We start from the raw sequence: 14888 nt of genomic DNA, 5'->3' as shown, positions 1-14888 counted from the left end.
TGTGTAATATTTATTATGTAGGCATATGATCCACTGCTTGAGTTAAATATAACCCTGTCTCGTGTAAGAGAAGATGTAATGGGAAATGGTTAACATTCTTTCTTACTAAAGGCACAGGGAGGGAGAGAATTGGAGGGTGGTGGAGAATTGAGGGAGGGACGGAGGGAGGGAAGGAGAAGAGAGAGAGAGACTGAGGGAGCAGGAGACACACACATATACACATGCACACCCACACAGACAGGAGGAGAAAGGAGAGAGAAAAAAGTCCTCAAATCCATACCAACATCGATAAGTGGCAGTTTCACTGAGTGCAGCCAGCATGGTTGTCCTGAATTTAATCACATTGGGAATTTATCTTCAGCTCTTTTTCTGCTTCGTTCCGTCTCAGACTAATTCCTTCGACAGCATCTTCCCAATTTCTCCAGGTAAATGATGAACGTGACCTTAATCTGTTTCTCAGTGTTCCTTGTGTTGGGTCTTTCTTTAGGCCGTGATCAGACTTTTCCATATTCTACCAGTTGTGTGGGGAAGCTAGAAAGGAGAAGTTATTTGGCCAGCTAGCCAATCAACCTTTTCTTGGAAACTTGTTCTCTCTTTGGTTCAAACCTGCCCTTGAGAAATTGGGCACCAAAACAACAGCCTTTTAGGAATTCAATCTGTGTCCCAAACTTCTTTTTTCTCCCTTTTGCAATCCCAAGTTGCATGCTCCTAGTATGTTTCTATTTATTTTGGTTACAGTTTGAGAAGATTGGAAAGAGAAAGAAACGAGAGAAAGAAAATGAATCCCAATGTAAATCCGTTCCTATAAATGTATCCCTGATCTCGTCCAGTGCTGCTGGACTCCAAATGCTTGTAAACATCATCTGGCCCCTGGGATGGAACTAAACAAATATGCAGATGACTTTCAGACTAGTCCAAGAATCCACAGCCTGGAAAATCCCTGCTGCATTGGGTTTTATGTTTCATTAATTGTGCTTTCTCTCTACAACGGTGAGGGAAAAGGAAGAAAAATCAAAATTGTTCAGCTTATGCAAGTAACACTACCATTAAGGCAATTCATCTTTTCCCCCTTTTAAATGAGGACGTGATTTAGTCTTGGTCTTTAGGAAGGAGATAAAATGCTGGCGGAGAGGTTGGCAATTGGTCAACTTTCCTGCAGAATCAGAATTGGGCATTTGGGCAGGGTGGGATCTTTGTTCTGTGGGTATGGGGCTGGGAGGGGGCCGTCCCTCTGTCTTTGAGGAAAGAGTGCTCTCCACAGCTGAGAATCCTTCTGGTGGGGATTTTCCCTTCCCCATTTGGCTTCGGGCAGTGTGATACTTTCTACTCTCATGGCTCATTCTTAAATTTCTGGATGATCTTCAGTGTGCCCCAGAGTTAGGGCACTCACTGTGCCGGAGTGAGGCAAACAAAATGACTTGGGAGCTGTTCCTGCTTTACTGTTTCTTTCCAGACCCTCTCCTTAGCCAAAGCAGTGTGTCAGGGAAGTCTGATACCATCCGACTGCTTTTCACTTGGGACGACGTGTTTTCTCACCCTTCCTCCTTCCCCTCCCAGCCCCCAACCTGGGTATGAAATGCAGAGCTGGCAGGCTACAGCACTCACTCGGCTAACTCCGTTGGCTCTGAACTAGTGACTCTTCATTCATAAGAAAGTTATAATCAACATGCAGGGGTTGCCAAAATAGAAAGCAGCAAAGGGAATGATTCGCAGATGAGGAGGAAGAATTAAGAGGAGGCTTTGTGGCCATGTGGGTGGGTATCAGAGAGAAACTCTAGAGGAAGAGAAAGTGAGAGTGAAGGAAGTAGGAAGGTAAGGAAAGTGAGTGTTTTCTTCTTCAGAAAAAGTAATAGTCTCTCTGTACTGGGAAATTTGTCTTGAGGGTCAGAGGTGTATCGATATTAACATTAACAATTCTCTTACAAGAGAAGCAGCATGGCCTAGTGGCAAGGACATGGGCTTGGGAGTCAGAGGTCGTGGATCTGCCACCTGTCCACTGTGTGACCTTGGGCAAGTCACTTTACTTCTCTGTGCCTCATTACCTCATCTGTAAAATGGGGGTTGAGCCCCAAATGCAACAACCTGATTACCTGGTATTTGTCCCAGTGCTTAGAACAGTGCTTGCACATAGTAAGTGCTTAATAAATACCGTAATGATAATAATAATTATTATTAAGTGCCAAATCAGATTCCTTTGGAATCTGTATAAGGAAGATCTGTGGGCAGTATGGACCAATGGAGGAAACATTTAACTTGGAGTAAGGAAATGGGCAAGTCATTTAACTACCCTGGGTCTTTCCCAATTGTAAAATGTGGATGTAATAAGAATGAAAAAGCTAGAGGATGCAAAAGCACTTGGGCCCTTTGAAGTGTGGCCCTGAGGAAGAACTGGGACAAATACCAGTGTTTAAACCACTGAAGCTGCTTTCCGTGGGCCAAGCATTGGGGCTGGCGGTGTAGGGGTAGGGAGGAGAATCTTCCCTTCCTCCCCACCTCTCAAACTGTGCCCAGGGACCCGTGATGATGACAATGGTATTTATTAAGTACTTACTATGTGCCAGGCTCTGTACTAAAGTCTGGGGTGGATACAAGCAAATGGGGTTGGACACAGTCCCTGTCCCAAGTGGGGCTCAATCCCCATTTTACAGATGAGGTAACTGAGGCACAGAGAACTGAAGCGACTTGTCCGAGGTCACACATCCCGGGGTGCGGTGTGCCACTTTTGGGAGTAGGGCTGAACAAAATGATAGTATGATATAGTTCTGCCAGCTGCCAAGTGCTTCTCCCAGGAACACGCATATGCTGGAAGGTGTTCCCCCCTGCGTGTGAGGCTGGAGCAGGTCAGATCCATGTCTGCTTCAGTTCTTCATTACACCCTTAGGAATCTTGGATGGGGTCATCAAGTCCCAAAAACAATTTGAGGAGAAATGTAGCACTGCAACATCACAGTTTTGTTTCCCTTCTTTCTTGCATGAGATGGCGAATTCAATTTTGAATGTCATTTTCTCTTCCCACCACATATACACTCATAATGTCAAGATTTTGAGTGGGATTTCCAAGAAAATGACTTTGTGTTTCGCTGGCACCTTTGCTCCAAAGAGTTTTCATACCTATGATCTCATTTCCTCCTTTACTGATTGAAGTAGAAGATCCCTGCCCTCAAAGAGCCTTTTGGAGCTTTGCTAATAGTGGTTGTGCTGGATTTGCTGGCTCTGAGCAGTTGGAGAGCAAGAAGGCTGGGGGAACAAAAAAATGAAAGACAATGAATTAAAGATGCCTTCCCAAAGGAGTGAATTAAGGATTTTTGCCCAGAGTCTGCTTCTAACCTTTTGGCCACTGACTTCCTCCCACTGAGCAAGGCATGAGTGTAGACAAACCCATCTGTCGACATGGTTCCGTAATTAAACTTATTTTTCTCCATTAGACCTCCTTCTCCAACTAACTTTCCTATGTCGCTCGAGAACACCATCTTCTCAGTTCCAGAAACTCACAAATCTGGTGTCACCCTTGATTCCTTGCTGTCTTTACAACTGTTTTTTAATGGCATTTGTTAAGTGCTTACTATGTGTCAGGCACCGTACTAAGCGCTGGGGTAGATAATCAGGTTGGATGCAGTCTGTGTCCTAATGGGGCTCACGGTATTAATCCCAGTCCTTCAGGTGACGTAACTGAGGCACAGATAAATTAAGTGATTTACTCAAGGTTACACGGCGGGCAAGTGGCGGAGCTGGGTTTAGAACCCTGGTCCTTCTGATGCCCAGGCCCATGATCTATCCACTGGGCCACACTGCTCCTCCTGAACTCTCACATTCAGCTTCTCATTAACTCCTGTCTGTTTTCCTTCCGCAACAATCCAGATCTGCCTGCTCCTCTCTACCCAAACTGCTACCCTCCAGGTCCAAGTGTGTGTCGTGCCGCAGCTATATCGAGCTACCATATTGACCTTCTTCACCGGTCTCCCTTCCTCGGTCTCCCTTTCTTTCCCACTCCTGTCTATACTCCAAAGATCATCTTCTAGAAACATTGCTCAAGGCCTAACTCTCCACTTCTCAAAAACCTCCATGAGCTTCTCATTCCCCTGTGCCTCAAACAAAGACTGTGCATGATGGGCTTCAGAGCTGGCTACCATCCATCTCCATTTTGCCTATCAACTCTTTTATCCACTATTCCCCAGCTTGCTCTCTTTGTTCCTCCCAAGCTAACGGAAGCTCAGTCTGGATCCTCCTGCCTCAGTCCCCTTGTTCATGCTCTTACCCCAGCTTGGAACTCCCTCTCTTTCCAAACTAAACAAACCACAGCTCTCCCCATATTCAAAGCCCTCCCGAAATTCCACCTCTTCCAACAGGCCATTCCAATTAATTTCCAGCATATGAACCCATCAACAACCTTTACCACTTTTTTACTTATACCCATACTCAGCTATTTATCTGTATAATATATTATCTGCCTCCCTCAATAGAATGTAAGCTTTCTGGTGGCAGGATATGGGTTACTTCTTTGTACTTTCCAAACACTTAATACAGTACATTGCACCTAGGGAGCCCTTGGTAAATGCTACTATTATTACTGTATAATTGCCAGAATACAAAGGCCTAAAATGAAGTAAGCTAACTTTCCTAAGAGCACTAGGTTCGTTATGACCCACATCTTCCCTGACCTATTCTACAGAACTCCTTAGGGGATTCATGGGAATGCCAGTAGGTTGGCCATTTTCTTCATTCGGGCTAGTCCAATTTTCAGCTGGACGGCCTGTATGGTACACAGGTTTGGCACTGTACACCTTTATGTCTGCTATTTATTTTTTCAGCCCCTAGCCTCCCTTCCCCTCAATTCTTCCTGATGAGTTCTGTAGCCTTGAAAATAGCGGCCATGCTCAGAGGGATCTGGGAGAAGAATGGATTTAGAGCTTTTAGCAGGAAAAAGGTCAGCATAGAAATACTCTAGGTTCAAATTTGGGTGGGATTGAGGGAAGTTTCACAAAATGGCATCCATATGAGTTTGTCCTTTTAAAACTGTGTATCGGAGTTTACACATGTCATATCATGTACATTTTGTAATCATTTTTTTTTTTAGTGCCACCCTGGCCACCCTAAATGCAAAGCAGGATGAGAGGTTCCTGCTGGATGAATTGCCTTCAAATGGCTATGTATTAGGAGATCTGTATCCACTCAACAAAATGCCTTGAGCACTGACAAACTTAGTTGGCAATCTGCCCCCAGTAATCAGCCTTTCCCCAAAGGTGCCATTTTCCATTCTCCTCATATCAGAAACCCAGTTTTCTCTCTATGATGGATTTACCCAAGACCTGGACTTGAATCACTCTGCTTTAGGCCAAAATTACTGTGATGTATGAAATGTGGATTTTAAAAAGGACCTGAAGATTTAATAGGTGTAGATTAGGAAAATTACAGAATTAGGGTAAGAGAACTGGTGGCCTGATTGAGTCATAACTTTGTGGAATTTTCCACTGTCTGTCTCAAGAATGATTTTACTTCAGTGATGTCAGAAGCTATGCATTTTGCTTTTTACATGCATGTGATGTCTGAACCGTTTACCATTTTGGACTGGAATATAGCCAGAGAACTGCATGGAATTAAGATTGTGAATCATTTATTTGCTTTTGATGCCGATCACTTATTGTTTTATAGCCTTCTAATAGGCTACCCAGCCTTCTCCTCCCATTTAACTACCAGTATTTCTTCAGGATAATGAAATAATTCCTTGTATTGATTTAAGGCTACTCATCTGGGTTCTCCAAAGGCTGTCACCCTGCCCTCATCGGCACCCCCTCACCAGCACGCTGCCCTTATAAATGTAGCCCCCCGAGGAGAGTGAACAAGAATGTTTGGGAAATCAAATAGCAGTGGTCCTCCCCAATCCTCCAACAAAGAAAACTGTTCTATCAGATGAATTGCTTATTTTGTGGAGTCACACCTGAGTCCAACCCCGCAGAGCCACTAGTATTGCAGATGTCCACCCTTCCTTGGGGAGGGGCAATGAGGGGCAAGGACTGGGCTGCTCTTTGGCTTAGAGCATGGTATCATAGCTCCAGCCCTTTGGGGTGGAAGTGGTAATGATGGAAATATCTACAGCATAAACATGGAGCGATAGGGAGGTACTGTTTTAGGATTTAGGGCAAGGATTTCTTTTAAAAGCTATGTAACTTTTTGCTTTGCGTATGACAGCTTCCCAAGTGGATCTAAGATAAAATCCTGATACTGTATTAAAGCAATTTGGGATCTAGAGCTCTGATTTGCAGACCGGTACAGGGTCTGGGACATGCAACCAGTCAATCAGTGGTATTTACTAAGTGCTTACTGTGTGCAGAGCACTGTATTATGTGCTTGGGAGAGTACGGTACGATAGAGTTGGTAGACACGTTCCCTACCCACAACAAGCCAACAGTCTAGAGGGGGAGAACATCAAACTCTTCCTATTTATTAATTCGGTTTCCTCTTGAGGGAGGTACCTCTCTCTAGGAACTGGATGGGTTAATATATTGTCTTTAAAATGAAAAAGGAGTCCCATTCAATAAGAGAACAGTTCTTCAGTCCTGACATCTTTCCAATTGCTGTAAAAATGCATCTAGCCTATTTCTAGTTATATTTGGAACTTTGGACCAAAGATGGGTATGGGGACACCTTTATTCTGGCCCAAACCTCTTTCCAAGGCAAAACATTGGAAGTAAAAGAAATGAGATAGGTTTGCAAGCTGATAACTAGGAAGGTGGGGTGAACAGCTGAAACCCAGATCTTCTTGATTATGTTGAAGATATTGCGCTATAAATCAAGTGGTGGTTGTGGAACAAAAATCTCAAATGGGTTTACCAAAATGCCCAAGATGCATTTCCCTATCCCAGAACCCCATTGACATAATACAAGCCAATGCTGTTCCTGGAAATTGGGAAAGTGCCAAGTCAGCATTCCTGCTCCTCAAAGTTAATTTCTAGAGGAAATGCCTTGGGGCATGATGTTGCAGAGTGTCAGGGTACGTGATAGGGCAGCCGGAGTGGGGCGGGGGGGGGGCGGAAGGGGAGGAAGTGAGATGGAGTCAGGAGGTGGGGGGGGTGGGTCATGTGGCCATAGGTAATCTTTTGAAAATCCAGCTGCTTTTTGGCTGGGTCACCCACTACCTGATTGTAAATCTGAACTCTTTGGAGGCTGGCTTGCCTCTTTATGGGTCTGAAGAGGAAAACCCTTTTTTTTGGGACCCAGTCTCCCCAGGATGATGCAGCCCACACCTGGCATGTTGGGCCAGCCCTGTGCACTCTCTAGGCCCTTTGTTCCTCATCTGGAAATTTAGAATCCACCCAGTCCTTCCCAATCCATCTCTGAGGGATGTTGCAAAGATTTGGACATGGTGCCTGTTAATGCACCAAAGTGTTCTCCTTATATGTGTATATATATGGCTGGGCGCCAAACCTTCTATGGAGCGGTGAGAGAGTTTTGCCTGTCCAAAAGATCCCATTCTAGCCCATCTACAGTGGAGAGGTTTTTTTTCTGAAAGGTGACTATCGAAGCATGCTTCTCCTCTAAAACACAATAGACCTAAAGCTTAACCAAGAGAGCTATGTTTAGGAGAACAGTCTGATGGAGCCCGGGTCTTTGATGTCCAAAATTAGGATTTTACTTTTTCAGCTTTGCTAAAAATTTGTGTGATGGGCAATGAAAGGCATAGCCAGAGGAGGGTTTTCAACCGCGAATGGAAAAGCTAACTCTGTAACTGGAAGAGTTTCCTAGAGTATCAAAGAGCAAGAACAAAGGAAAAAACTGAGAGGGAGCCAACTCCTATACTTAAGGTTAATGAAATGCTGTGAGGTAAAGGTGTCAGTGGGGTGACAAGGATGCACCGAAGTAGGGTTTTCAGCCATAATTGTAAAATGGGGACCAACAAAGGAAGCTAAGCACTCAGTGGAAGGACCAGGTGATAGGGAGATTGTCTTATTTAGTGCCTAAACAATCTGCTGCTGTTGTCTTCTCTACCAGAAGGAGGAAGGGAGGGAGGGAAGGAGAGATATGGAAGAGAAGTGAAAGAGGGAGAGCACAGTGGCTAAATTTAAGGGGAGTGTTTTGTAGGTTAAGAAGAAAAGAAATATTGAAACAACTTACTGGGAACAACCTATCTGTGACAGAACAAAAGGGGCCTCACATTTAAAAGGGTTTCTGCCCGTGGTTATATGGAAAGTCCAAATCTTTCCAGGGTGCACAGAGGAAGTTTACTAAACTATATTTCCAAATAAATTTCCAACACGTGGATGGGTTTGTGAAGAATCGGTCCTGGAGACTAAGAAAACCAAATCATTCTCATTGTTCAGAAAGTCTACAGAGTGATAATATATCTGGTCCTTCATTCTCCTTCCACCCCCTCGGCACCTCCCGCCCCCCGCCCCAGACCAAAGCTTCCATTGGAAGGGATTCCATCAGAGATTTTCTCTGCATGTCTGAATTAGATCTGAGACCTTGGCCTGCTGTGAACCAGTTTTGAAGAAAAGGCTCTAGGTGATACCCTGTGAGACAAATTACTATTTAGAGCCCGTGAAGTAGAGTTTCCCAAATAAACAAAATATCAGGGGTAGTTGAAACCTTAGAAGTGGCATAGAATCCTGTGCCAGAATTATATAACCTTGGCTTCAACTGAGAAATCCATGAACTGGACAACTTTCTGGACTGGAGTATACAAAGACTTATGGTCCAGAGAGACCACCAGGCCTTTGATTTTCTTATGTTAAAGACATAGAATGTAATTGACAGAAGCATACCAAATCAACCAGCTTCTAGTCTCTTCGTCTTTTGCAAAAAGAACATAGTTTAGGTTGTAGCTGGGGCCATTACATCCATATCCTTTTTCTTCCCTCCAAACCCTTAGACCCTGAACCCAGGGCTTGGATTATTTCATATCTACCCTGTTGCTTAATACAATGATTGGCACATAGAAAGTGTTTAACAAATGCCACAATTATTATTATTGGCCAGAAAATGGTATCCTGGGGCACTCTAGGAATGCAGACTGATTCCTGGGGTTACCAGCAGTTAGCTGCTTTGCAAAACCCAATATTTTGTCAGTCGACTTTCAGCAGATCAGAAAACCAAACTGGGTGACATTAGTAACTGAGGAAGGAGCATGCCTGGTTCTAGGAGAAAAGTTGACCCCATAGCATTGAATTCCACTAAACTAGGTGCTTTATCACTGAAATCTCAGGTGGCATGGAGAAGCAGCCTGGTGTAGTGGATGGAGCACGAGCCTGGGAGTCAGAAGGTCCTGGGCTCTAATCCCAACTCCACCATATGTCTGCTGTGTGACCTTGGGCAAGTAATTTCACTTCTCTGGGCCTCTGGACCTCATCTGTAAAATGGGAATTGAAACTGTGAGCCCCACATGGGACAGGGACTGTGTCCAACCCGATTTGCTTGTATCAACCCCAGTGCTTAGTACAATGTCTGGCACATAGTAAGCACTTAACAAATACCACAATTATCATCATTATTATTATTAAGGAACACCCATATGTGAGATGAAAATGTAACTTCCTGGGGAAATGTAGACAAGCATTTTTTTGTTAATTTACTGAGAATTGTACAATGAACAGTTCTCCTGAACCACTCTGAATGTTGGCCTTTCTATCTTCATGCCCTGTATATGCTTTCCCGTCAGACAACAATCGAATGGCACTTAGAGATTTTAGCTCTCCCCGTAATTAGGTTAAAAGCAAATTCAGAAACTGACAGAGGGGAGGTTTCATTTTTTCCTGTGTTCCTAGTAATGACATTATCTCCTTCTCTCCTGTCTCCCCTTTATCATTTGAACAAATGAGAATTTAAAAATCTAAAATCTTAAGACTGATGCCTTCTTTTAGATAAGATAAAATGACTTCCCTCCAAGTTTAATCACCCTGCAGCCACTTTGAATTTAGAGAAGATGGGACAGATTTGTCAGCTTGAAATGCTGGACTAGATGAAATGAATTAATCAGTTTTTCATTAAACTTTCCCTAACAGCAACTAATGTTAGGATTTTCTTGCATTAATTTTGTACATGTATCCAAGGACCTCCACTCCTCACTGCAATCCCCATTTTTAGATGGAACACTTTGGTCCTTCCCGGCAAGTGCTTTACTGAGACTTATACCCATATTCTGTAGTCCTAAGGAAGTAGCTAATCTTTTATTGGTGGTTAAGACCAGGGTGTGAGGAATTACTGCCTGAGTCCTTCAGTCCCATCCCAGTTTTCCTAACAGACATCTAAGAATGGTAAACACTAAAGGCATAAGGAATGTTTTTCTTTTCTTTCATTCTGAAATTTCTTTAGGGTATACTTAGAGAAATTTTATTTAGGATAAGGTTGGGATGGTCTCAAGGAATATAAGGAAAGAATGCCCCTGCAAGGAGGGTTGCAAGCATGCAGGCCCAAGAACTCTCAAAACCCCACTTAGCTGATTTTTCACTATCCTCCATCCAAGTTGAAGTCAAATTTGATACCCAAAAGCTCATCATAATCGACAGTATTACTGAGGGCACTGAGCAGAGATTACATGGTTGAAGATACACAGATGAAATAGGAGACCCGATCCCCGTCTTTGAGACATCCAATGTAAAGGGGACTAATAAAGATAAGTTAAAAGAACATATGAATATATTAAAAATAGCAAGCACACAAAAAAAGATGTTTGTGAAGTGGTGGATGAGCGGATAGGAACAGGAAGATGGGAGGATTAGTCTGGGAATGCCTCATGAAAAAGAAAGACATTGGTGGGGGAAGACTGTAAGCTTTTTATGGGCAGGAAGCATGTCTGCTAAGTCTGTTGTCCTCTCCCAAGCACTTAGTAGAGTGCTCTGCACATTGTAAGCCCTCAATGAATATCGTTGATTGACCGATTGAAAGGATGTGGTTTGGTGAAGCTGAGGGAGGAGCAAAGGTGCTCCTATGCTATGGGGAGTCAAGATGGTGGATCCTATCCTCTGCTAATTGGGGCTGAAGAACTCGCAGGTGCCAGGGGGACTCGGGCCTCTGCAGCAAGAGCGGGCATTCAACCCCGGCTGGGCTACCAGCAGGATGTGTTGAGCCTGAGTGGCGGCTGGAAATCTGGAACCATAGCAATGGGACTAGTGTGGTTCTGTGGAGAAGAGGCAATGAGTGGGAACAACATTTGGAAAAACAGTCCTTTTATTCAAGTCTTGCTTAGTAGGTAGGATTTGTTTAAGTCGAAAACATGGAATGACTCCATTTTGAAGGCCGAGTTTTGCTAGCTCAATCACTGGCTTGCTTGATGTTCACAAGCGCGTTACTTAACCTTTCTGAGCCTCCGGTTTTTGTCTTTTGATAAGTGAGCACGACAAGGCCAATCATCGCACAAGGTAGCCAGGAGAAATGATTAAGCAACATCAATGCCAAAACAGTTGGCAGTGTAGGCCGATTGCCCTCGAAGAAAAGAGACCGATATAACCATGCACCTAGCAGCAGCCTTTATCCCATGAAAAAAAAATGAAATGACACAGGTATAGCCTTGCAAGACAAGGGAAAGAAGTCGGAATTTATTGAAAGCAAAGAGATCACCCTTTCAGGTGAGAGAGAGAATGTGTGGAAAGACTGCTTGGCTTGGCTTGTTTATTATTAGTCTAGATTAACAGCCAAGTTTGAAAAGCACCTGTGATGAAGTATCAGTGACAAGAAGAACAGGCCTGTCAGAGCCTGTCGGGCCAAACTGGAGGAAGCCAGTGAGTCTGATGTAAAGAGAAGTCAAGAAGACAGCTGGCACTGCCTGGGCCACAAAAGAAGGGGGTGGAGCAGAAAAGAGAATCAGGTGAAATATCCTTTTGGTTTCTAATTACACGGGCATGCAAGTAAGCACCTTCTCATGCTAATCTGTGGAAGAGCCCTTATAAGTAACCTGTAGCCTTAGTGAATATCAGATATACAGAATTCTAGGTAAATGCTGAGAGAGGTGGGGAGTTAGAAAACCACTCCCCCCCTTGGAAAAAAAAAGCCTTCGTTGTTTTCCCCCACCCTTACAGTTTAGTCACATTTGTTTTAATCCCCACAAATGTGAATTTTCCAAGGTTTAAAATTGTAGGTTTTCTGGATTCCTCCTCTTCAGTCCAAAATTTGTGACAGGGAAATGGGCCTGTAAAAGGTGAGGGCAGCATTCATATTGGTGGGTTTAGACACAACTCTCAAATGCACTTTGGGTTTCAGTGGGTAAAAGAAACTACTTCACTTCTCAGAACTGTACTGAGCATCTGGCAAGTGTAGCATTTGCCACGGGTACACACACCTGGAGGCATTACTGGGGGGACAGAGAACACAGTCTTTAATCCTGTTGTTATTGTTATTATCATTATTTTGTGGTATTTTTAAGCACTTACTACGTGTCAGGCATTGTTCTAAGCTCTAGGGTATCTACAAGGTTATCAGGTTGGACACGGTCCTTGTCCCACATGGGGCTCTCAGTCTTAACCCCCATTTTACAGATGAGGTAACTGAGGCACAGAGGAGTGAAGTGACTTGCCTAAAGTCACACAGCAGCAAGTGGCAGAGCCAGGATAGACTCCCGGGCCCATGCTCTAAGTACCGACCGTCTGCCAAGCGCTAGGGGAGATACAAGATAATCAGGTTGGATGCAGTTCCTGACCCATATGGGGCCCACAGTCTAAGTGAGGGGAGTAGGATTTAATCCCCATTTACTGCTGTTAATCCTACCCCTTCCATTTATAGTCCTTCCCTGTCCTGGAGGGTTAGAAGTGATTGCAGGAAAAAATGTGCACTATCAATGGAGTTTACTGAGCACTTACTGTGTGCAGAGCACTGTACAAGGATCACTCTTCCCACCTTCAAAGCCATACTGGAGGTACATCTCCTCCAAGAGGCCTTCCTTGACTGGCCCTTATTTTTCTCACTCTCCCTTTTATGTTGCCCTTCCATTTTTATTTGCACACTGTATTCACCCCTCCCTCAGCACTTACGTACATATCCATATTTATTTATTAACGTCTGTCTCCCCCTCTAGACTTTAAGCTTGTTGTGGACGGGGAATGGCCGCCGACCCTGTTATATTGCACTCTCCCAAGCACATAGGTCAGTGCTCTGCACAGGGTAAGCGCTCAGTAAATACAATTGATTGATTGATAAAATATAGCAGAATTGGTAGACAAGTTCCCTGCCCACAGTGAGCTTACACGGCGGCGGGATGAGAGTCGGGAGTTAACAGGGCAGTGTAGCAGGTGGAGATCAGGTGTGGAACATTACCCTCCCACCCCCAGCATGCCAGCAGTAGTAGGGAAAAGTGATGTGCGGCGACAGTGAGGAAGGCGGAAGATAATGTCACTTCTCCATTCTCAGGCACCAATCACTGTCCAGCTGAACATAGAGTGGACCTGCCAGATCCCTCGACGTTTTCCCAATTTCCACGGAAAGAAGAAAAAAAAATTTCAAGATTCATTGCAAACCTCAATCCAGATAAACCCCAGTCCCTAGATTGGACACCAGAGTCGATATATTAATAATAATAATAATGTTGGTATTTGTTAATCGCTTACTATGTGCAGAGCACTGTTCTAAGCGCTGGGGGAGATACAAGGTAATCAGGTTGTCCCACGAGAGGCTCACAGTTAATTCCCATTTTACAGATGAGGTAACTGAGGCACAGAGAAGTTAAGTGACTTGCCCACAGTCACACAGCTGACAAGTGGCAGAGCCGGGATTTGACCATATTAACCAGCATGGCTCAGTGGAAAGAGCCTGGGCTTGGGAGTTAGAGGTCATGGGTTTGAATCCCGGCTCTGCCACTTGTCAGCTGTGTGACTGTGGGCAAGTCACTTAACTTCTCTGTGCCTCAGTTACCTCATCTGTAAAATGGGGATTAAGACCGAACCTCACGTGGGACAACCTGATTACCCTGTATCTACCCCAGCGCTTAGAACTGTGCTTTGCACAGAGGAAGCGCTTAACAAATACCAACATTATTATTATTAACCTCGAGGTCTTATGGGTGATTAATTATTGCTTCCGGACCAATAAACCCATAATAATGATTCTAACGGTATTTAAGTGCTTACTATATGTCAAGCTCTGTTCTAAGCACTGGGTACTAGCACTGGACAGCTAGCTCTGTCACAACTAGAGAAACAGCTTGGCCTAGTGGAAAGAGACTAGGCCTGGGAGTCGGAGGAACTGGGTTCTAGTCTTGGCTTTGCCACTTGTCTGCTGCGTGACCTTAGGCAAGTCACTTCTCTTCCCTGTACCTCAGTTCCCTCATCTGGAAAATGGAGATTAAGACTGTGAGCCCTGTGTGGGTCAGGGACTGTGTCCAACTTGATTGTCTTGTCATAATATCATGGTATTTGTTAAGCGCCAGACACTGAGAAGCAGCGTGGCTCAGTGGAAAGAGCACGGGCTTTGGAGTCAGGGCTCATGAGTTCGAATCCCAGCTCTGCCACTTGTCGGCTGTGTGACTGTGGGCAAGTCACTTAACTTCTCTGTGCCTCAGTTCCCTCATCTGTAAAATGGGGATTAAGACTGTGAGCCCCACGTGGGACAACCTGATTCCCCTATGTCTACCCCAGCGCTTAGAACAGTGCTCAGCACATAGTAAGCGCTTAACAAATACCAACATTATTATTATTATTATTCACTGTACTAAGTGCTGGGGTGTATACAAGAAAATCAGATTGGACTCAGTCCCTGTCCCACATGGTGCTCACAGTCACAATCCCCAATTTACAGATGAGGTAACTGAGGCTCAGAGAAGTGAAGTGACTTGCCCAAGGCCACAGAGCAGGCAAGAGGCAGAGCCGGGATTAGAATCCATGACTTTCTGACTCCCAGACCCATGCCCTATCCACTACGTCATGCTGCCTGTACCTACCCAGTCCTTAGTACAGTGCCTAACACATAGTA

The 14888-nt window shown here is 44.4% G+C and overlaps 1 protein-coding gene across 2 annotated transcripts in view; it reads left to right on the top strand.

Moving 5' to 3' along the window:
* The first annotated feature begins 244 nt into the window (after positions 1–244).
* The window catches only part of COLQ (collagen like tail subunit of asymmetric acetylcholinesterase), a 62514-nt gene continuing 47870 nt past the window's right edge, over positions 245–14888 (top strand). For both annotated transcript variants that reach the window (XM_029070720.2, XM_029070722.1), the window contains exon 1: positions 245–425. In XM_029070720.2, coding sequence (XP_028926553.1) covers positions 320–425 — 106 coding nt within the window. In that variant the 5' untranslated portion in view covers positions 245–319. The remainder of the gene's footprint in view (positions 426–14888) is intronic.

Source organism: Ornithorhynchus anatinus, chromosome 8, assembly GCF_004115215.2.
Source record: "Ornithorhynchus anatinus isolate Pmale09 chromosome 8, mOrnAna1.pri.v4, whole genome shotgun sequence".
NCBI lineage: Eukaryota > Metazoa > Chordata > Mammalia > Monotremata > Ornithorhynchidae > Ornithorhynchus > Ornithorhynchus anatinus.
The sequence above is the reverse complement of the archived record's forward strand: the minus strand, read 5'-3'. Positions and strand labels throughout refer to the sequence as shown.